General features: G+C 42.3%; 1 protein-coding gene across 7 annotated transcripts in view; it reads left to right on the plus strand.

Moving 5' to 3' along the window:
• The first annotated feature begins 14,913 nt into the window (after positions 1–14,913).
• grm7 (glutamate metabotropic receptor 7) overlaps positions 14,914–25,028 on the plus strand; it is a 272,650-nt gene continuing 262,535 nt past the window's right edge. For 2 of the 7 annotated variants that reach the window (XM_071493705.1, XM_071493704.1), the window contains exon 1: positions 22,000–24,140. In XM_071493705.1, the coding sequence (XP_071349806.1) occupies positions 23,628–24,140 (513 nt within the window). In that variant the 5' untranslated portion in view covers positions 22,000–23,627. Of the gene's footprint in view, positions 15,260–21,999; positions 24,141–25,028 lie in introns of those variants that run through there. The other 5 variants (XM_071493701.1, XM_071493702.1, XM_071493703.1 and 2 more) reach the window with 4 other exon arrangements.

The following is a 25,028-nucleotide window of genomic DNA, read 5'->3' on the forward strand; positions in this document are numbered from 1 at the left end:
TACAGGATGATCCCATATTATACGGGATGGCTGGTAACCCTGGTTGAGGCTGAGAGGCTGAGAGTGCACTATCCGGGTAAAGTGCTCTGCATGTTGGTATAATTGTCAATGTGAACGCACTTATGTACTCAAAATAGCAAGTGTGAGTATGGAAGTATGCGATTTGAGACACAGCACTTGTGTTCCCCTGTTTGTCTCTGCCTTCCTGGTGTGTGTGTGTGTGTGTGTGTGTGCGAGAGAGAGCGGCACAGAGGGGTCGAGCAAATCAATGCACTGCTCACAGCTCTACAGTGAAATAAGGTCTACCTGGCAGAGGCGTAGGTAGAGTAGGTAGACCTGGCCAGGACGGATTCAGGTTCACACTGCTAAAAGAATGTGGCCACATGTGGCCCAGACCACCGCCCAATGTGTTCTGAGTGATCGGATCACAAGTGGACAGCTCTAAGTACAAGTGTGAACGCACCCAAGATGCATTTGAGATCCGATCACCCAGGACGGATGTTGATCCCAGGTCTGAGCAGAGCCTAAGTGTTAGAAGGCATGGCTACCTCTGCTCAGCTCTGGCATTTCTCCACACATGTTTGCAATCTGCTCATCACTCACAGTTCAGGTACTCCAGTCAGATTGTTCAGCCAGTCAGTGGGTCTGTTTACTTGAGCTATTCCTTGTGTGCATCATTAATCTTCCTTCTCATGTGTCCCATGCAGGACTCTAGTGCCAGATCTAACTCCATTTACCTCAAGCTGCTGCCTGCCAACCACCTCCTCCACGCTGTTCACCTCCAGCCATCACCAGTCTCCACCATCTCCAACCATTGCACCATGCTCACCATCATTCCCCAGTTCCCCGGTCTTCAGCAATACCTCACCCCTCCAGCCTGCCTGTCCCCTGCCAAAAAACCCTTACTTCTCCATTCTGCCCTCTCCTACCTCAGCCCCATCCTCTCCATTCATCTCCCCACAACCCTTTCTTTATTAAAATACCTTTAATACCGATTCTGAGTTTCTGTGTCTGCTTCTGGGTTCAGTTATATAAATATGAATGCTATAGGTTATTTAAAAGCGCAACACAATATATTACAATGTGCTTCACTCTGGCCATCAGGGTAGCCTCCACAGCCCCCCCACCCCCGCAGTAATGGCATTGCAGTGTAGGAGTGCTAATAAATTTGACATAAGGTCTGCTCCCAGCATCTTCAGTACGAGTCCTCTGTCGTTCTACAAGTCCACGATCCTGCTGACCTGCAGACTCTGCCTGAGGGAATATCCCACAAGTCAAAGGGCAGGAATGTTAAGATCAGGGTTGACATGGCAGAGGCTTCCTTCAAATGAATAAATAAACAGATAAATACATAAAACATGGAAGCAGGAATACGTTTACATATAGGCGCTGTAGCTCAGTAGCATTCACCATGGGTGCCGGTATATGTGTCTGCCATGATAACATTGCAGTACATGACAATGTTACTGTTTTTCTTGTGAACTGGGAGTGGGAAGAATACACTTCGATTAAATTTAACTACATATGAAATATGAGCCTCACTTTACTGGCCACATGCTGTAAAAGCCTCGGTCTCAGGTAACATTATTGATGTCACAAAGTGCTGCCCCATCCCTTAGAGAGGGTTTTGAACCTTTACACTGTCTCCCTCCCTCCCTTACTCCTGGTGACATCACCTTCAGCACAGTATAACGTTGGTTTTCTACTTTGCTTCAGACTGAAATATCTGTTGGACGGATTGTGATGAAATGTGGTTCAGACATTCTGACTTTTCTCCTCTGACTTTTCATCTAGCGCCACCATCAGGTCAACATTTGGATTTGTCCAGTTCTTTGATTTATGACCAGATACCTGCAACACTGATGACGTTCCCATCAGCCTCAGCTGGAGTCCATGTTTATGAACATAGTAAATATTACACCTGCTAAACATCAGCATGTTACCTTTGTCATTGTTGTAATTTCAGATCATTGTTTAGCTGCTCTGGTTCACTCTCACCACTATCATGGCGCCGTCTTCGGCCGTAGCAGGCAGATGTTTTCAGAGAAACAGCTGTAAGAAGTCACTGTTCACTACCTGCTCAGCAGCAAACAGCAGACAGACACAGTTAAAGAGCAGCTGGGGAACATAGTGGAGCATTTAGCAGCTAAAGAGCCAGATATTTCCCTCAGGAGTTGGTGGAGACCAAAAGCAGAGGTAAAAGCAATGGCTTAACTGTTGATGGTGTAGTAGATGCATCACACAGGGACCAAGTAGGTGTCAGGGGCCCATCACACTCACGGTTTTAAATCATAGTCTCTTATAATTTTATTTCCCTTCCTGAAATTGTCCAAACTCCATGTTTTATGTCAAATAAATATAATTTCTACCCACCACATATTTAATTTGGTAAGTAATGCTTTCTGGGAAATCCTAATTTTGTCCACTGAGCTCGCTCCCTGTCATTTGTGATAACCTGCGTGAGTGGATGTCAGTTTTTTCTCAACCATTTAGTAAGAAGCGAGGTCTTCAGTAAATGGATGATTCAGTTAGCAGTATAATCTTTTACAAGCCCAAACAAAAAAGTGGTGCTTCAGCTACTGCTGGATTATTTATCAAATGCTAGCAATGGTGACGTGCAGCTCGAGGCTAACGTTAGCTGGATTGGCTATACTCTCAATAGAGAACAGCAGATCAGGGATTTGGACTTGAGCAGTGTTGTTAATGACTTTAGTGAGTGTGAGTCCCAGCTGATGAACTTCTAATTGGTGAGAACAGGTTTCTCTTCATGGAGCAGGATCAGGGATTTAAATCTTTAGCTGCATAATTGTTACCTCTCATATTTTGGAAAATGCGTAGCTACATTGTGTGTGTGATAGCCTGTGGCCCCTGTGTCACTGATGATGAATGATGAATTTTTAATGCAAGTGATTGTGTGATCGGGTGCCGTCAACCATTCGTTCATACTGTGTAGACCTATAATGAGTTGTTTTCTTGATGGCTGTTTGCTCTGGGCTTACTGACACACAGTGTAAGACAGCAGCCAATCACAGTTATGTTACGCTACTGGCTTCAAGAGAGGGAATACTGGGCTTAGATTCACCAGATGGACACAAACACCACTTAACATGAATCATCATGTTGCTCTGTAACTAATTAGTGAGTGTGGAATGTTTTGATCATTAGTTCAACGCATCAACTTAAAGGTGATGACTTTGCCACCACACTACTTACATGGTGTTAAATGTCAGTGTTGTATTTCTAACCAAAACAGTTGTTGCGGCTTTAAGACTTTGTGAACGTGCAGCGGTGGAACCTCATGTGTTTTCCTGAGGCGCTGGTTACTGTACATGACAGCTTCATCCCTTTGAAGACAGCACAGGAAAACACAACCAATGATGCAGAAAACATTTGTATGCATGTGTGTAAGTGTATGTCAGACTACAGGAAGTTCTACCAGCTGTGTATATCCTACAGATGATGCATTTTTTCAGATGTAGGCACATGAAGCAGGAAATGTGTCTTCGAGATGGGGCAGTGATAACAAATTAAATGTGCTGTTTTCAACAAGAATCTCTTTTATATGACCTGACATCAGGACGCACTAACCTGACAGACTTTTATCTCAAAATGATGAACACGTAGTAGCTTTTAACATATTTGTAAGCATCGTAAAATGATGGTAGCGAATGTAAACACAACACAGACATTAAAATATATGACAGGTTTTGCCTCCCTCAATAATTCTCCAATATTTACCAAAATGGCAAACTTTTTTTTTTCTTTATTTCTTTTTTTTTTTTTTTTTTTTATATTAAATTCATCACAAAGCCTGTCCTTAGACTGCAGACAGCAGATTGTGCAACAGCGGTGTAAAGTGAATTGGGTATGAATATTTAAGAGCTATATCAAAGGGAAAAAAGGACTGAAACTGCCTTACATCACAGTCACACTTGTAAATACGTTTTGTTGAAGTTATTCCACGCTGAAAGATTTTCAGAGGTATAGAGTGGTGTTTAGTAACCCAGCAAACACTCAGCTCCATTCATCTTCTCTCCTGCTGCTCACACACATTTTGTTGATATTTTTCAAAATCACACAGTAGGTGGAGAAAGACTCAAACTGACAACAAAATTACTTTTACTGAAGAGTACTGCGTGGGAAGAAACTGCCAGAAAATTAAAGTATCTCAGTTATATTGTTTTTATGGCTCTTTTCTCTTAATGGGTCAAACCCAATGGAGAGTAACAGGAGAGATGGGAGACCGGATGCAACATGATTTTTTTTTTTTGTTTGCTTGTTTGTTTTAGCTGTTCAACAAATGACACATGGCATAAAGAATTATGTCACCACCAGCCTTTTGATTGTTGATTGACTCAGATTGGAATTTGTATTCATGCCAAGACAAACATATGGGGCCTTTTTTTCCATCTTTTTGAATAGTAGGCCTAGTTTTTATCCCAATTACAGCCCTCATCTATGGAAGCTGAAGCAATCAATCGACAACTCCTGATCATTTTTGGAGATGCAGATTGTATTCACATTTAAAAGAGTATGCCACGGATGTATCATTGCCCTCTAAGAAGAGTTCTGAACTCACAATGGACAGATTTAAAAGAGAAAAAAGACCCAACCCACGCTGACTCAGGTGACATCACCACAGGACATTTATGTTCACACAGCCCACCACATGTAAAGACACTAAAGGCTTCATACTTCTGTTTTCACACAGGCAGTAGAACTCACCAACACACAATGATGCGTTTAAACCTTTAAATTGGTTTTACATCAAATGTTAAGTCTGGCTTGATTGATGTTGATGATCAGGTGTCTTAGCTGACGCCAGCAGTACTCCAACAATGCTTAAGAAATATTTGACGAATCTGACTGCGCACTTCGATTGAATAAATAAAACAAACTTCTACTCCACTTTATAAGCACCAAATTGAACACTGGTGCATTTTTGTTTTTCCAATTTGTGTGCATTCGCCACAAACAGCTAACTGCCCAGTAATAACTGTAGGTTGATAGCAGCATAGTGTTTGTGTGCTGGCTCGAAACATACCAGGGACTCAGCTTTTTTCTGTTATTTCACCTTTCTTTTTTCCTCTTGTCCCTCTTAACGTCAATGAAGGATGGTCATACAGTTTCATAATAAACATGACTTTCAGTTGACTTTTGAGGGTTCCATCTTCCAGTATCACGATAATTCATGCACTGCTACTTTGCCTTGCTGAACTTATCCAAATTAGCACTGTAAACTCAGAACCTATATGTTGGATAAAATATACTCATTTAGTCTTATTATAGCATATTATGTTCCAACATGTTAGCTCAGTAAAATAATTGTGTGTACCACCCGTGCTCCGCTCACCTTTAGTCCTCACTGTTCAGTTCAGCTTGTTCTTTGTAAACAATGCTTTCTTTTTCCCCCTTTTTTTCACTGAAATAAACTTAATAATACCACGGCTCCAACCACCCACACAAACAACATTTCCCTCTCCCACGGGAAGATGACTTAGAGCCTGATATGAGTTTTCATTCAGACTCAGGAGGTTGAATAATCTGTGTATAATTATGTGCAAAAAGACAGGGAACAGCAGTAATTGGCACCTGATATTCCTCCCTCCCCTCCTCTAACAGAGCTGAATTTGAATAATCTCGACAGCAGGGCACACACACCCAGAGATAAGTGCTTCTCAAGGAAAAGAGCTTGAGGTATGGAGATACTGCAGAAAATGACACACTTTCACTGTCAAACACATATTCAGACCCTGAAGGACACATAATCCTTTCCAAAGTTCTCTGTGGCTTTTAGGTTTATGCGTCTGCTACTATTTTCCTAAACCTTTCCCTCTTTTATTTGCTCTGAGAGTCATAAGAAATCAGTGTTAAATCTGTAAATCATGAATAAAAATGCATCAGAGTTCACAGAGGAACATGGATGCAAATTAGGATTTTGCAACAAAACAATGATATCTGTCTTTTACATATATAATTTATTTGCAGTTGTTTGCATCCCTAATGGGAATAGGTATAAATGCCAAATATATATATATATATATATATATATATATATATATATATATATACACATGCCAAAGTGTCTACCACGAGGCTGTGGGGGACTGCTTTTGAGCTACATGCTAAAATGCTCAAAATGACAATGCTAACGTGCCAATGTTTAGCAGGCACAATGTTTACTATGTTCACCATCTTAGTTTAGGTTGTTGCTAACATTTGCTACTTAGCACTAAACTCAGAGTGTGCCTGAGGCTGATGGGAACATCATAAGTTCTTCAGGTATTTGGTCATAAAGCAAAGTACTGGACAAACTGAAATGTTGACCTGATGATGGCACAGATAGATGAATCAGTGTTGTTAGACTGAGGGCTCACAAAACATCATAAAAGACTTTATTTTATTCTATTTAATTAAATAATTTACTTACTTCATACTAATTGATATATTTATTTATTTATTTATTTATTTATGTATTTATTTATCTTTTGATTTAATCTCTTACAAAGTGTAATCTATCTATTTATCTATTATAACTATTATATCTGTTATAACCAGTAACTTTAGATGTTAAATATATGTTCTCCACTAATTTAATCTTAATCAGCAGACTATACTTATAACCTGATTGTGTAAATCTTAATCTGAATAGTAACTCCAGGTGTCACTGTAGTGACATAAAAAATACAACATGCCCCTCTGAAATGTAGCAGAGAAGTATAAAGTAACAACAAATGGAAACAAGAACCTCGACTGTACGCACTCAGTTACTTTCCGCCACTGACATTATTGCTCTTTGTTGCCTGAGTGCTGCACATTTGTAAGATTGTTAAAAAAAGAAAAGGTTTAGGGTTTGTGTGAACAGTCTGATAAACATGATCAGCAACAGAGAAAATAAATTCTGGCCTCTAGGGAGAAATTATTCTGAAGTGATTGGTCTCTGATGAGAGAAATTTGAAGCCCAATGGTTAAAAATGTCAAATTATGTTTTGCATTAACTTGTTTTGGCTCAGAAGAATACAAATATGATTAATAGAGATTCCCTTTGTTGCATGATGATTTTTATGATCTCCCATAAGGAACTAAATATATTGTTCTTGTTTCCAAATTAGCGGAATTTCCCTTGAGTACATTAGCACGCTATTAAAACGTGATGATTGCAGCGAGTCGCGTTTAGAGGTGGAGCAGTTGTTGTTGTACAAATTCACATTCATACACATTCAGACACACCAGCACAATCTAATGAAATCCGACTGCTCTGCCATAAAGTGTTATAATCACAATCATAATGTGGCGACTGATTGTATGTGTGTAATTATTTAGTATGTTCTGTGACCACAAAACTAGATTTTGGTTTCCTATAATCTGTTCTCACCCACATTTTCCAACAGGAAATCATTCTGGTTTGAAAAGCCATTGATCTCCCACTCAGACACAGTGATGTTCTCACTCTCTATCATCATGAAAGCCATCAGAATTAGTCTCCACTGGCAACATCAGCGCCCTGATTCGTCTCGTGTGCAGTAGACACAAGAGGCTTTGCCGTCCTACAACAGGGTCATTACTGCTCATACACCGTTGGCGGTTGAGGCAAACAATGGTTACGTTCATCTTTGCTCCCCAACAAGGACCTTGTGTGTTGCGGTGATTGATCAGCTGCATCGTTCAATACAGCACCATGCAACAGAGCGCTATCTGCGTGTGCCTTCTGCAGTCCTCTCATGAATAAGTAATATTTTTAATAGTGGGAGGCTGTTATTGTTTCCCTCTCTACTCTGGCCTTACCATTAACATGTTTTACACACACACACACAGACACAGACAGACACACACACACACACACATATCAGCATGTAGGTATATACAGACCTCAACATTGCCTTTGACCATTCAAGTTTCATGGCTTTTCAAACTGCTGGCCTGCATTATTCAGGATGTTGTTCATATGCTACTTTGCTTCAAACATTGACAGGCCGCACCAACTTTAAATATTCATCAGCACTATAAAATAACAATCAGTACAGAAAAATGTGAGAATACATAAGTGGAGAGGAGTTTCCCAGTAGACCCGGACAGTATCCTTAGCTACAACTGTGCATGTTTATTATTACGTAAACTGCACCTGTTAGATTATGATTCTGAGACGCAAGATTCGCAATATTTTTTATTTATGTGATTTTATGCTTAACCATTGCATACAGTGTATTTGCAATTTCGCAAATAAAACCACAGCATTACAGTTAGGTGTACAGCTTTTCTAATTTTGGGCACAAGACATTCATGATGCCCTTTCAGCATAGAAAATCCCATCTTGACACCTTGACACATCCTGACAGTGTAAAAACACTGACAACACTGAGGAGTCATGCAGGACTAAACCACACTTTTTTCCCATGCAGCTGTTGGATGAAACCCTGATTTGAACTTTATTTTGTTCATGCAGGAGAGGTAGGATGCTGCAAAAAATATCATACGAAACCATCTGGAAAGCTGACGCTGCTTTCAATAAACAAAACAAAGGGATGCTCTTGTTCCAAATGCCATCATTATATTAATATGGTTTTTAACATATTCAACATATTAATATATAAATGTGGATATTGTTTTGTTTATTATATGTTATTTTTTGTATAGGTTATAGTGGTTATAGGAGCTATTTGTAAGTTTTGCTATCCAGCATTAGCATTAGCAGCCGTTGACTTACCAGTCTACAGCAAATATTGTGAGTTCAGCATCAAACTTCATTCCTTTAATCGCCAAGAGGTGTCTGCAGCAGCGGAAAAGCTTGCTGTTTTGCTTCTATTTCTATACTTCTTTTATACTTAAGTTACAATACTTAACAATACTTAAGTTAGCATGCTAACCAGCTGCCCCTGACCCAGTCGGCCTGTCACGTCACTTTCCAATACCGAGTCGCTGTAGCATCCAGTCTGTCCTCAAGTTGTAGCTACTGATGGCGTATTGTAACCTCTTGTATAATAAACACAATGATGGTTGAAGCTCTTGGCCAGACTGGTAAATACAAAGCTGTTAATACTAAAATTTATTTACCAATTGCAAAACTTACAAATGTGTCCTTTAAAGAACTGGCAATACTTCTTTTCTTTTCTTTTCTTTTTTTTTTTTTTTTTTTTTGCTATTACAAGTCCCTGCTCTGAGGTTTTAAGGCACTCTCAAGCACAGCGTGTGTTGTTAAGTGTGCCCTATGGAGTTTCTGTTTTCATTGTGTTTCTTGGCATAAATGTGTGTGTCCTGGAGTTCTGAAAAACATGTTGATCACATTTCTTTCCTTTTTATAAAACATTTTAGCACTGAAACCTGCCTTGTTTGCGTCCACGTTTCTTTGTTAGCAGTCTTCTCCTTCACTGTCTTCGTTGACAACTTGCTGCCTTTCTTGATGTGTCACCACCACCAGTAGGTCAATAGAATAGTGTGAAACCACTGATGTAGTGCGTCACCACAGGTTATGTTGGACTCTGAAGGTCTTGTTGGACCCACAGGTAAAACATGTGGATCCAGCAAAACCCTCAGAGTCCATCATAACCTGTGGAGTTTTTGACTTGAATGTGACTCCAGTTGCTTGCAGGTGCATCCTGTGCCGCCAGTTAGAGCTTGTAGTTCATTCGTTATTGTGACGTTAAGTTTACTAAATATAAGTATGTTAGTATTTGCTTTCGTCAAATCATAATTTCCACCATCTTCCCAAGTCCTCTGCAAAACGTGACCCCTGGGTAGGTAGCAATAATCATGTTCTATCTATCCATTTATCTATCTATCTTTCTCTCTCGCTCTATGTGTGTGTGTGTGTGTGTGTGTGTGTGTGTGTGTGTCTTTGGGCTTATGTGCATATTACCTGCCCACACACTCCTCCGCCACCTGCTTAACCTTTGAACAGATGACCAGACAGCACTGTAAGTCTGTAGATCAATACAGTCCACGGTACAATTCAGCAGTGACAAGCAAGACACTGATTTCCTCCACTGATGTAATATTTCAGTGAACGATAGTGTGACATTAAAGGTGCATGTATGACAGTGTGAACATCCTAATGTAGGTTTGTCAGGTATGCTGGGTAATGTTGTTGCCCTAAGGCAGATGTAACCTTTACCAATAGTCATGTCACATTATTTTAAATGACTCCCGATCTGACCCGACACAGCAAGCAGCTGTTAAACTAGTAGGCACAGTTGGCAGGTGTCAGCCAACTGACTGTGTTAAACTGTGGAGTCAGCCTGTGAGAGCAATCTGACTGGAAGTTCAGCCTCACAAGTCAGTGATTTCACCCATTTAGTGGACTTTCTCTTTACCTTTTTCCCCCTAAACTACATTTACTAAAGGTCCTTACTTTAGTGAGATAAGATATGGTATACAGTACGGTACTACATTTTTCACTTTGGGAAACTTTTCTCAGGCTCAGCATCACAATCATACCTACAGGGCAAACTGTATTACACCACAGATCAGCTGTTTGAGTCAGGAGGAGCTAAGCGTAAGTGCGCTTGTACGTAGAAATACATTAGTTCAACAACTGAGAAAATGTTGTTCCAAAGAAAAGGGCTGTTTGATGGCCTTGTCTGATTCTTGTAAAGTGTGATGCGGGTTGTATGTCATGGTGAGTCTATAGACGGGTTTTGGTGGGTCAGTCTGGGTCCTGAGCCAATATTTATTCCTATTCCACTTCTGTATTGCATCACATTTATTTGAAAGCTGGAGTTACAAGTTTCATAAAAACACATACGATAATTTAAAACATAAGAAACAAAAGTAAATTAGATCAGACAGAGCTTTCCAACCCATATATAAAATGAATGTCTCTCAAATGATCAAATTCTTAATGTTAACTCCCTCAGTCCACATGAATATTGAAACTTATTTTTAAAAACTCTTTAAACACTCAAAAGGAAAAATAAAGAAAGTCTGGACCAGAGGTAACAGCAAAACAGAAACTTAAGAGAACAGTGTGATTGAGCAACCCTGTTAATTTGTTACAGATGTTTCCAGGCTTCAACCAGAGCTGCTGTGGCAGCTGAAGCAGCAAGACAGAGTCAGGAAGGGATAGCAGCTAATGAAGAGCGAGACGTGGGAGAGGAGGAGGAGGACAGTGTGGGAGAGGCAGCTAGGGCAGAAGCAACAGATGAGACTCACAGCAAACACAGAGATAGAGCTGTGTATATCATCTATTTGTCACAAAGTGCTTTGCAATTAAAATGTTTGCAGTAGAGCACATTATATACGATGTTATTTAATAATCAACTGCAGCAGCGGTGGTCTGTTGGTATTGTTGTTGATTCCACCCCCTTGTTGCCCTCTAATCGTGGGTTTGGCTGCTGGTGTCGTGTCAGCGCGCCTGCTGAGTTTCTGTCTTTGTAACAATAAAAGCGCATTTTAAAAAGAAGTGTTTTTTCTAAGATCAGTTTAAAATCAAAAGGTTGTCAACCTACATGTCCGTCTGTTCCAACCTTCCATCTCCATAAATTCCCCCTTGGGCCTGTCTTGCATCTCCATACAGCTTGTAATAGGATGCATAAGGGGTCAGGTCCTTGCCCCCTCTGCAATAGCGGAGTGGCTGCCCCACAGATTTATCTCATGACCCTTTGTAGGGGTCCGACCCCTAGGTTGGGAACCACTTGACTAAACTAAGTGTATAAAGTTAAAAGCAGGTGTTGTTGTAGCTGTAAAATGCAGCTGACGCTTCGATGACTCAGGATTAATGATCAGATAATGTCAGACAGACCTGGAGATCAGTCACAGGAGACAGTTTACTACACAATGAAGCACTTTTACTTTTGATTTGTTGATGATGCTTTTGTTATTTTTACTTGCCAGCGCAGGCAAAAGCAAAGCTTCCAGTGCCGGTAGCTTATCAGCTGTTAGCCAGACATATTGAGTTTGTATTCAGAGCATCCAACGAGCAGCACAACATATTCACGGTGGTGTGTGAAAATGATAGGCCAGTTTGTCCTTTTGAATTTTCTCTTTTGTATGACAAACACAGAATACTGACTAAATGTCCACTCACACAGCCTCACTACAGAGTCTGCTGTCAGATGTTGTCTTTGTGATGTGTTCAAGTGCAACTTTTAACTGAAGACATGAGGCGAGGCAAAGTGTTTGATCAGTCACCCTCCATCTGCACTGCTTCTTTGAGGTCTGCTTGGCGTGTCAGGGCCCTGACAATGTCTGTCAAAAGGTGGAACAGTAAATATAACATGCATACCCCAGGTAGCAGAATATGTCTACATCCATGGGCAGGATGGTGCACAGAAGACAATTCCAGCAACTCGTGTGTAAGACAAGTAAATAATTATGATACATGATAAAAACACACCGATCTTGGCTTGTTCGGGAGAATTTATAAAGAAGCAAGCTTTGCTGATGAGTACAAAGTTGTTGGCTCGAGGACAGAATAGAATAAAATACAAATTTAATGTTCACCAGTGTGGAGTATTGTCTTTAGCTCAGCTCAACAACACATAACATAGAAACCACCAGTAGGATTAAAAAAACAAAAAAAAACGCAAGTATAAAGCAAACCAGAAACAAAATGTAAATAAAATTCTTGAAACAAAGTGTAAAACATATATACAAACAGTGAAATACTGTGGAGCGAGATTGATCACTCAGATCTCAACAAGTATGGTCCCCAGAGGATGAATCCTACAAACCTGTTGATCCTCTGACTTTTCCTCTGGCGCCATCATCAGTTCAACATTTGAATCTGTCCAGTACTCTGGTTTATCACCAAATACCTGCAAAACTAATCACACTCCTGCCACCCTCGTGGCATATTCACGTTCCTTGTACAGAAAATCCCACCAACGAGGAACAGCAAAGACAGTTGTAGCGATAAAATGCAGAATTTAACACAACAACAGCTGCCAGCAAAGACAACATGGTCAGTAACACTTGTATTCCATTATCCATGTTGTTTGTCTGCAATGCAACCCAGGAGTTTTCAAACTAAAACTGGTCCAACAGCGTTTCCAACAGTCTTGATTTTAGGGGCTCGAAAACTCCAGAGTAGTGCAGACAGCAGGCGTAAACATAGCAAAAGTGATTTACTAGTGTGTTGGATAGAGTTGGACTGGCAATACAACTCTTAATACCACCTTTGAGGTTTGTTATAAAACCTCTAGCAAAATTTGCATTATACAGTGCGTTAAGCACAGCCTCAGCAAGAGCTCTGAAGTGGTAAACACTGCACCGACTTTCCAAAAATACTTGGCAGGTGGTTGGATGAACCGTCTGCCTATCATATGATGGAGTAAAGGAGCGCAAAAGAGGAAAAACAATACAAAACCAAGCTGCTGAGGAGCTTTGAAAGCTAGTTACCATGTTGATAGATGATTCAAATTGTACAAATACCAAAACAGTTGTGTTTCCATAGCTGCCAGTAGCTCCTCCCTCACAGGCTGCTGATAACTTGGATGGATTCTCACTTGAGAGAAATGAAGCTGCCTTTGCAGATACTTCAACTACATGAATCTGAGAATATGTTTACTTAAGCAGGATTCTGAATGCAGGACTTTTACTTGTAAAGGATCTGAATACTTCTTCCGCCGCTTCATTTGGCTCCCATCTGTTTAAACATATGGCCAAAAGCACAAACAGACACACTTGAGTTGCTGTTATTATAGTAAGATTTACTTCACTTTCCTCTCCCCTCTTTGGGGACTCCATGTAAAGAATCTCGACAGGCTGCGAGTTGTTTATGAACAAAAACAAGCCATAAACATAGAGCTGTGATATAGTACAGCATGTTTGATAACTATTGGGAGCATTTGCCCCAGGAAGATAAGATAAGACCTCCAGCAGCTTTAGAGCTGGTGGCTTGGCTCCAACACGCTCCTGCCGCTCCTCGTGCCATCTGATTATAGCCGAGGTCTGCCAAAAGAGCTGCTGTGTCTACCTTGAGACGTGTGTTGGTGATTAATTATGGTTATTTTTCATTTTACACTCAGAAATGTCAGCCAACTGATCATGTAACAGCTATCTAATTACATTTTGAGGGCTCTTTATTCAGACTTAAGTTATGCATTAAATTAGTGTACTCAGTGAGACACCACTGGCTCTCTAAGCCTCTGTGACCTTTCATTGATAAAAAAATTTCCAGTGTGTAGTGATTTAATGCAGGAGTACGGGCACGCTGAATGGTGCCCCACAGTTAGCCGAAGTTATATATAATTATCTTTATTTTGTGTGGGTGGCAAAATCATGAAGAATGACTCCAACAGGGAGTTAAAGACTAAGTACTGAGGAATTAAAAGCCACAGAGAAAATATGCAGAAATATTATACTGTTATTTATTATGTTTTCGATTTGGGGATTAAAGGCGATATACAAAAAGTAATCTGGTTTAGAGCCACAGAATTGTCTCTTTAGTGATGCTATTTAGTAATATTGAGTATTTATACACAAAACACAAGTTACAAAGTCCGTTATAGGAAGAGCAGTAAGACAATTCAAATAATGCCAGCTTCTCTCAAACATCTTGATGTTCGGCAGGATTAATGTTCACCATGTTCACCATCGTAGTTTAGCCTGTTAGCATGCTAACATTTACTAATTAGCTGTGCAGCCCTATGTAAAAGTTAGGGATTAAAACATGTCAGTTCCTTAGATGACAATAACTCTGAGAAGCGATTAAACTGAGACTAATTTAGTTTATTAAAATGAAAAATTGTCAACGGAGAGGTTATGATAAAGTATTCATAAGTAAGATATGATGTAAATAGTTTAACAAGTAGTTAAAATAACAGTTCTAAGCTAAATGGCCAGCAGCCTTTGGTATATTAAAACGGATAAAAATGAAAAAAACACACACACACTGTGCCTTTAGTTTCGGTTATTCTGATTGGTTTTCACAGGTATCAATCTGTGTCACCTGTGGTAATGAGTCAGAGGTATGGCAGGGGGCGGGATGAGAAAAAAAGGCAGAAGCAGAGGTAGCAGAGGGGGGGCCTGACTGACCACAGGTCGGGTAAAAAGAACCCGGTGGAGCTGTCGCAGTTGACGGCCACGTTGGTTAGAATGAACCGCTACAGGGGTGAAGGTGCTAACCTGGAGGCAGCCTGCTGCCAGACCAGAGGAGGCCACTGCTGATCCAGAACTGTGAGGTGGTTGTGCCAAAACACCACAAAGACAGAGGGCGTCGGTGCCGACTGGAAAAGTGTGCGTCCTGAGGACTCCGCCTCCGCTGCTGCCACCAGGCTTCTCTCGCCGGATTTGGAGCTGTTTCTCAAGGACTGTCGCCAAAACTGTGAGTTGAACTTTCTGTGTTTTGTCCTGCTGAGGATAAGGATCACACAGGTCTGCAACGTGTGTGTGTGTGTGTGTGTGTGTGTGTGTGTGTGTGGGCCCACTGTAAAGTTTTATTAAGTATTTGATAATGAAAAAGGGGTGAAGTCTAAATATTTTGACACAGAAATAAGGATATTTAAGATTATGTTCAGATATCTTGATATTTAAGTCAATTTTGTTTTTATCTTTTTTTGAGGTAATTTGTTGATTCGCTCATTTTTCTTAAAGGTATTTTTGTTTAGCTTTATTTCCAGAGTATTTATTAATTTGCTAATTTTGGTAAAAGTAATTTGATTTAATATTATTATTATTATTATTATTATTATTATTATTATTATTATTATTATTGGTGTTAATTTGGGTTTTGATTTATTTCAACTGTATGGGTTAATATTGTTTATATACTCTATACTCTAAATATATTTATGGGACCATTTTAAAAAAAATATATACTAATTTGAGTGTATGTACTGTAATAATTTGTGGAGTATTAATCAGTTCACTCAAACCAGCTAAACCTTTATGCTAGCTACCTTAGGAAACCAAACCCAAACAAATAACCCCAGGATGATGATGAGTGTTTGGGTGGTACAGCGGTAAGCACAGTGTGCAGCTGAGGTGGATGGGACCCTCATTAGTTATGCAGGTATCAGATCACAAACTAAAGTACTGGACAAAATCAATTGTTGACCTGATGATGCCACAAGATGAAAAGTCAGAGGGTCAGCCAAGTTATTAGAATTCATCCTGAGGGGAACATGAATGTCTGAACCACATTTCATAACAATCCATCCAGTAGTTGTAGAGATATTTCATTCAAAAGCACAAGCATGAACCCTAATGATGGCGCTAGAGGAAAAGACAGGGCATCACCAAAGTCTGTAGGATTCATCCTCTGGTCACTATGAATGGGTAGAATGGGTACTGAGTAGACTGTGAGATATTTCAGAGGAGAAGTAAAAATGGATCTGCTGATAACACTAGAGGAAAAATCACAATCAGTTTGACCAAGTTATTTAGTTTAGTTGTAGAATGTCAAGGTCGGTCAGTTTTCTCTGACCCCTCTGGCATTTACTTTTCTACTTTTTTTTTTTTTTTTTTGGCTTCAGAAAAGATTCTGCATGTGGTGTGTTCTCTGTACTTGAACATGAGAGAAAATCACTATTGAAACTAGCGAAAGTGTTTTGGCTTTCTGCATCATCTGCTGGTTTGGCAATGCCACTGAGGCACAGAACAAGTCTGTCAGAAAAACAGTAACAGCGGCCAGTAAACTGCTAGGGATCATGATACCAGCTATGAAATGCATTTACAGAAACAGCCCTGATGAAAGCAGCGGATAACATTGTGCCTTTTCATTTCATCCATCTGGGCAACAATGCCCCCCTCTATTCACAGAAAACAGATGCATGTTTTTATCTGTTCCACATTAAGATTTTTTTTTAACAAGTACTGCACGTAACAGTTAAGTGCCTGACCGCCTTCTTTGGTGCGAGGTGCAATACCTGGGTATGAGCATGTTGGTATGTCTGTTGCTGCCTGTGTGTGATGTTGTGATGAAATGCCTTGTGATGATGCTGCAAAACAGTTCAGCCACAGGGACAAATAAAGTATCTATTTCTCTGGTTTTAACTTTTGACGAGATGACCAGATAGCAAAATAAATTTGGCCCATACTTGGGTACGCCCACATCCATGCGTCCCACAGCCTGAGTCGGGCTCATGTGCAGCAAGATTGTCAGGTGGTGCTTCCACATCTGGACCAGTTCTGGCACACTCAGAGAAAATCTTCAGGCTGTCAGCGACTACTGGTTGATCACAACCATAATCTGCCTAGATGTGGGAGTATATGATGATATAGAAAGGACCTAATCTGCTCTGGGATTTATAGGTGTTTAGCGATATTTTAAAATATGTTCTAAAATCCAAAGTGTGCTCATCTAAGGATGCTTAAATAAGTTCAATATATTCAATTTTCCATGTTGCAGCTTCAAGTTCTGAAGCATTTTGAGAGAAGTGTGACAACGAGGGGTTTAGGATTGGATGATGTAAGGAAAACAAATGTGAAAATGTTAGGAGAGAGCGTTCTGTATTTGTCCCAGCTGATGAACGAAGGTTGAACTTTATGCTTGACCTTTCTACTGGAAGTAAACTTGACCTTCAAAACTTTGATGAGGGTCAAGAGTTACTTCTTAAACTCGCAGAAAACTAAATCCTGTAAATGAAGCCAATTGAAATGCATCAATTGACCAATTGAATTCAATCCAATTGACGCTGCTGCTGATTCTGCTGCACTCTCCTGTTACGTCGTCATGTAAATCTTGAATGATCGGCCGATGCTGTGTATAGCTCACTACATTGTCACGGTTACATTTCACAGTGTTTCATTGTGCAGCTGCAAACAATTCCTCCATCTGGACGGAAAAGGTGAGAGGTGCAGTTAGCGTGCAGGGAGGCGAAATCCTCATAGATGCTCGTGGACAATCACTGACAGGTTGTGAGAAATTTGTTGCAAACAGCGGTTGTTGGCATCAAACATGTGACCTGTCGCTTCTGTAACTGTTCCCCCGTACTCGCCACAGCAGCTCACAAAGCTGCGTTCTCTGTGCTGCTGTGAGCATTTGGCAGCAGTGACTGTTGAAGTGAGGGGTTCATTATATTCCTTCTGAAAGCTGAGTGCAGCCTCTGAGTGAAATTCGATACCGCAATTCAATTACCAAGCAAGGTGTTTACAAATTTGCACTTAAAGCATTTTCCTATGGAATCAAACCAGACACATTTCGTCCGAGTTGTGACAGAAACAATCGGCAAAAACGTATCATTCATCAAATGTGTTTCGGCTCAGCAAGTGTCCTTGAGCGCTGGTATTGCTCACACTGCACAAGTCACTCTGGGCGAGTTCATAAGCCGAATTCCTAAAAACCATAAATGAAAGAATGGGCTGTCTTGTTTTTGTAATGTTATGGAGGCTATTTTTTTTTCGTTTCCTCAGAGGTCAGCGAGACTTTTGTGTCTCGCTGTGTGAGAGCTCAAGGTGAAATTTGACAGGAAGGAGGTGAGACACAGTGATGTGCAATGATTAGTGGCCACATTTCACCTCACTGTTGTGTGTCTCTGCACACTGAGACCGTACGACATATTATTTTTATTTTCACTGAGCAACAAACCCCTTGTGCATGAACCTTTAAAGGTGGGCTCCCTGTCGCAGAGCGTTTAAGCTCAGGTTGTAAAATCATTTTTTTCAGCACCATAATCTTTAGCTTCAGCTCGCTGTTAGGTGTCGTTTTAAGGTCTGCGATTGGCTGGTTGTAAGTAAATGCACCTTGGGAGTTGTAGTTGACCTCTCTGCTTCAGCCTTCATGTCTGCAGGCAAAGAAGCAGATATTTTCTAACACAGCTGTACATTTTTTTGTACTGATGGTTTAATCAGAGGAGTCTCATGCTGATGCAAGCTGAACTTGGGACTTTTTACTTCCTCACAGCGAAACACACAACTCTTCTGCCACTGTGGATAACATCTCCCCAACACATCCTGGCAAACTAGATTACAAGCTGAATGTCCCTGGGCAAGTAATTTAACGCTACCAGACGCAGATACCAGTACCTGCTCGCTAACTAACCAGTTGGGGTTAGCTATCAGCTATCAGGTGACAAAACCATACTGACCTATTGACCTATAACAAAGCTGGTTCGCTGGTGTTCCTATGTGTAGGAGAGGTGGGAGAGCAACCTCTGCATCCGTCTTCATACCTTTCAAAACTCAGAGGTCTTGCCATCATAGTCGGACTGGCCTTTGCGACCGCTGGGATAAATCCCTGTTTTAATTTTGCAAGTTGACATCAAAACAAAGACATCAACAAATAATGTACTTGTGCTGCGACAGCATGTCAGAACTGTGCATCCAGAATGGGAGTAATGGATGGGATATTCACAGCATTTCAATTTGGGACCCAAAAGGCAGAAAACAGACACGGAAACCAAGCTGTTGGCTGATGTAAGTCGGAGATGGCTGAGCCCACGTTGTTGGCAGGGCGGGACAGGCGGGGTGAAGCAACTATGGTGAAGGAGAAGCTGCGTGAGGCAGGAAAACAAGAGAGAAACACCAGAGGGCAAAAACTAGGATCTTGGGTAAACTGAAAGATCTGGCGAAGACTGGGGGGATGAGCCAGGGTTTAAATACTGCAGCTGCCTGTAGAGGCTGATAAGATGATGTGTTGCAGGTGAACTGGCAGAAGGGACCGGATAGCCACGCCCAGCCAGACACACACACACGGGCAGGAAGACAAACAAACCACACAAGGGAGGGTGAAGGGTGGAAGGCACCGCGTAACCATGACAATTACAATAGCCAGAGTTTGTCCTCCCCAGGTTGTCCAAACAGACAGATGGCATATCTCAGCTCCACTGCAGCTGAGTGACAACAAGGATGGCCGGTGAGGATGGATGTGAGAATCTGAGCAGGTGCAGTCATCTGGCATTCACACCACACCCCGTGATCGATTAAGTGTAGACATTTTTTACACTATTGTAGAAGGTAACATTAAATAGCTTTGCCTGACTCGCACGTCCCTGCACGTCTCACACGTTCCATGTGAGTTTGGTGCTGAATGAGGTGCTGTTCTCCATCTCTCTCGGGAACACCGAATCTTTTCTGTGACTCATTAATCATAACGGTCATTCAGACTTTGACCGGACGTGATTTCATTTTCATGAGCGGAATATGAAATAGCACAGCCTCACAGGACCACGGCTGCATTCCAATACTGTAAAGACACACCCTTCAGTTATTTAAAGGTCCTATATTTTACACTTTTCTGAGGTTTCATTTGAAGTGTTGATGTCCATACGAAGGTGTATTTGTGGTTTTAGGAACCAAAAACCATCTCAGTGTACCTGTACATCTACTTGTACATCTCCTCTCAGGCTTCTCCCTGGAGCTCTTGCAACAACAGGTTGGTAAACCAGTTGGACCAGAGGCTTATTGCCTGGTTGTTTTCTGAGTGATGAAATAAAAACATAGCAGATTTCAGGTAAACACTCAGAGAAACCAAATCCTGCAAGATGGGACGGTGGGTCCAGGTGGGCTGTACTGGGGGCATAGCTGAGGGTGGTGACTGTTTTCTTTTGACAAGCTTTGGAAGGACTCCTTTTAAGACACGGTTTTTGAATATGGGCTGTGTGCATTTTGTCCATGGATTGCACACTTTGATACTTTCACAATATTAATATACAGTAGCACCTGCTTTTGAATAAAAAAAAAAACATGGACATGTGACTTTCTACAATATGTAAACTTTAATCCCCCCCCAACATTCCTCCCACTCCATTCTCTCCTTTTGACATTTCCTACTTCTTTTGTAGCCCTCCATATGTACTTGTGCATCTTTGAAAAGTCTTGATTAAACACTGGTGTTACAACTGTGACTCGGGGGAAGCAACATAAAGGATGAAACACTGTTTGGTCCAACAGGTTTAAGTATGTTGGAGAGCAGGAAGTGCTGGCTGAGAGAGAGAGAGACAGAGGAGGTGGAGGAGGGGCCTTTTGTATGTTGATCTGGTGCCACTGATTAGACAGGAGGAGTTAATTAATCTGGGCCTCTTGAAATAAATTCAAAGAATAAAATAAAAAGATAAAAGATGTTCAGTGGGGGGGCCTGACTTCCTGTTAAATTTCTGTTGATTTTCCACATATACATATATAATTATAATAATTCTATAATTCTTTGTTTCAAATTTTACTTTATTCAGCTTCTGTGGGAACATTTTTTACATCAAGTGTTATTTATCATTTGTTGAGCGTTCATGTTTTATTTACTTATTTTATCAATAATGATTATGTGTAACCCTTTACTTCCAGTTTGATTAAAAGTTTAATCATTAGAAGAAGGCCAACACATGATGGTGCATGCAGCCAGGTGGCACAGTTCAGGTTGCAATTGAACATCGAACTGAGGGGTTCACGGGAAGCAGTGATATCCATAACTTAATTAAAAAGTGAGGAGCATCGAGCAACCAAAACACGAGATGATGGCGGACTGGTACAGGGTCAGGTGAAAGGGCGGAATGATAGAAGGGCCTCTAGGGCTGAGCCCACAACAGGAGGGGTAGGAGATGATATAAGAATGAGTGGTACAACTGAGGCAATTTATTGGCTCCCGGGATCGGACCAGGCTGTGTTGCTGTTTTTTTGATGATATCTGCAGTAAAGCCTTCACCACATTGAACCCAGAAGACTGCTAATGTTTTAATTGAGTCTACAAATTGTGCGGTGGAGGATCTGAACTCATCTGGCCCAGGTTGAGACTTCTTTTCTGTGTCATCATCATGTTATGGATATGATATAAACGTTCCCTGATTGTTCATATCTCTTGTAGGACTCTAACATCGTCAGGTTCATCTGTGGCTTTGCTGCCGCCACATCACACACAGTCTCTGTCATCCTTGTCCTGAGGAGCAGCTGTTATGAGGAGACTTTCAGTCATGTGCAGACCATGTTAATTTGCATCATTGTTTTTCCTTAATTATGGGTGTCAGAGTGGATCTTGTAGCAGGAAGGTCTGGACAGGATTTTAGACGGACCCTCATTAACCTCAGCTTGAACCGGTCAGGCAGACCAACAGCGGCGGCGCACAGGTGTGTTCACCGCAACAGCTGCGCCACGAAGCTCAGGCGCCGCAGTTACATAAGTGCAACTGAAACTCGACGCTGGGTTTTAGAGAGAAAATGAAAAACAAAAAACAGGCTGATATCAAACCGCCTGCACAAATTATCTGCATCTTATATAATTTATCTCAGATTTATAGTGTTTCTATGGAACATAAGGAACCTGATAACTGATGTGAGGAAAAAAAAAGGCAGGCTATGTGAGAGTCAGTCCGCAGTCTCCCGGCCCCGGCTGGTCAGTGCAGTGTGAGCGGTGTTTTTGACGCTGGAAGCGGCGCACTGGACGCCACTGACCCGGAGCGGGTAGTTCTTCCTCCTCTGTGGCGCCGCTCCAGCTGGTGGCGCCTGCAGCCGCGGGAGTAACTAACTAGTCTTCTTTCTCCAGTGGATTCCTGAAACGGGTCATAATCAGGTTAATAAGCGTAAAATTGAGATATGAAGGTGATAAAACAATGGTCAGTCTCCGTCTCCAGGACTCCGAACAGGATTCTTGTCTCTTCTTGCCGGCTCTGTTCTTATGAATGCAGTCATTCATAAGAACAGGAGGTGTCAATAATTCAAAAAACAAACATTTTTTCTTTCTTTTTTCCCCCAGTGTTTGTCCATATTGTTTTGGCAGTGGGCTCCGTGGACTGATAATTAACAGGCGTGGGTGGATTGCGCGCTGGTGATTGCGTGTGTGTATGAGAGAGCTGGTGGGAGAGAGAGAGAGGAGGAGAGAGAGAGGTTTGCTCCTCCAGCTCTGTGGGGAGACTGAGGATCTCGCCGTGGCTCCTGTTATTCGGACACTTCCAGCGCAGGAGCGGTGAGCACCGCAGAACAACAAGCTGCACTTTTCAGGGTTTTCTTCTTCCTACGCGCAGCATCTGATCCCAGACAGGTGACCGTGGACTCGGGCCGTGGGAGGGGAGGGGAGAGGGACGAGCAGCCTGTCACAGACAGCTCGGCTCTAAAGCGGAGCGCAGTTATTTCACCAGTGCGTGCCGCGCCGCGCCGCGCCGCGCCGCGCCGCTTTAGCGCCTTCTCCTTCTCGCCTTCACATCTTGTTTTCAGGCTTGAGGAAACTATTAAACCCCGTCTGCCATTTGTCTGCAAGTGTGGCCACATTTTTTCTATTTATTTTTTATTTTTGAAGTATGACATCAGGGCCGACCGTGGGCTGGGTTATTCACATCTCCAAAGACGGAATACCGGGATAGCCTATAGGAGTTGACGGAGTGCTTCTTTCACTACCTCGCTGCCCTTTGTGAGCAACGACTGACGTTGTGTTTCTTTCTTTTCTGTCCTTTGCCCCAAAATCCTGGAATGGGTGCTCATGCAACAAGCGACCGTGGCTGCGTGCAGCAGCAGCAGCAGCTCTGCGCACACTTCCGAGGGATAACGCATCGGTGAATCAGCCGCTGAGGTCGGTTTGTATGTTTGTGTGTGCATCGCGGCTCTACCTGCGGGATTACAGCCTGACACCTGCTTCTGTTGTCGGGTAAACGGGTGGTTTTCTGTGCTGGATCGAGGACAGGAATGAACTCTGCTGTTGGATTTGTAAAAGTCTCCTAAAGTGCCTTGCGGTGGTTCTACATTTTTTTAAATTTTTATTTTATTTTATTTTTTTTAGTCCGTGGCGGAGCTGCTTTGATTCAACTGCTCGTTGGGAGGGAGACAGATCGGATCATGGGGAGGCACTCTCATAACCTCCCTCCACTCAAACCCTGCTTTACGTTCCGGGTGTTGTGGATGGTTCAAGCCTTCCTGGACCTGTCCGGCTCCCAGGAGATTTACGCGCCGCACTCGATCCGGGTGGAAGGCGACGTGACGCTGGGGGGGCTCTTCCCGGTCCACGCCAGGGGGGTCCCGGGGATGCCGTGCGGGGACATAAAAAAGGAGAACGGCATCCACCGTCTGGAGGCGATGATGTACGCCCTGGATCAGATTAACGGCGACGAAGAGCTGCTGCCCAACGTCACCCTGGGCGCCCGGATCCTGGACACCTGCTCCCGGGACACATACGCGCTGGAGCAGTCGCTGACTTTCGTGCAGGCGCTCATCCAGAAGGACACGTCGGACGTGAGGTGCACCAACGGGGAGCCGCCGGTGTTTGTCAAGCCCGAGAAAGTTGTCGGGGTCGTGGGAGCGTCGGCCAGCTCGGTGTCCATCATGGTGGCCAACATCCTGCGCCTCTTTCAGGTACGAGCCGAGAGTTGGGGAGTGTTTCCTTCTCTGTCCTCCTCCCTGTCCCTCTACGCCTCTGATCATTCCTCTGATCTTTATGGTCAGACACAAGCTTCAGCTTCTTATGTAACTCCACATTTCTCATGCAGGGGGTTCAGTGGAGCCGGGCTCAGCCGCACAGCATCAGATGCTGCTGGTCTGTTCCCTCTCACAGTCTCCACTGTACTTACTAACCACAATACCTAGATCCGATTTGCAAAGGATTCCTCCAGACCCCCCCACCCCCCACCCCCTGTTGCACTGCCTGCAGTGTGAGTCTATGAGCGGGTCTTGTGGAGCACCCTCTCCTCTCACAGTCATGCGTGTTGTGACTGTGAGGCAGGGTCAAGTTGGCACAGCAGGCGTGATGACTGTAATGAGTCTTCCACAAGTGCTCTACAATAGTAACGACTGCAAATCACATGTTTCTGCTGAAATGATCCCAGCAGTGGTCAGAGCTGTGATTTGGCTTGTTTGTGTGTGTGTGTGTGTGTGCCTGTTTTACTGTCCCTGTGAGGACAAGGACTCACCTCTCGATTTTGTCTCTCGATGATTGAGAGACAAAAGAGCCAGTAATTTATTTCTCATCCTCTTCATACTGATGTGAAGCCGAACTGGTTACACATGCTGTTGAGTGTCGTTGGGTTAACATCATCACTATCAGTGATTATGAAAAGGCTGCTGCTGTTTGACTCTGGCTTTGTTCGAACCAGGGGCAGAGTTCAGTGTGAAGTTCACCTCCCTGGTTGACGTTTTTCGTGGCAGGAAAGTGCATTGAGCGATGCTGAAGTTGCTCCACACAGTGATTCATATTTAACTCTTGAATGAATGTGAAACTTGCCATGAGTTGTGTAACAGTTTTGG

The sequence above is a fragment of the Trachinotus anak genome, unplaced genomic scaffold (genome assembly GCF_046630095.1).
Source record: "Trachinotus anak isolate AG129_WGS33_773 ecotype Australia unplaced genomic scaffold, CSIRO_AGI_Tana_v1 ptg000013l, whole genome shotgun sequence".
Classification (NCBI taxonomy): Eukaryota; Metazoa; Chordata; class Actinopteri; order Carangiformes; family Carangidae; genus Trachinotus; species Trachinotus anak.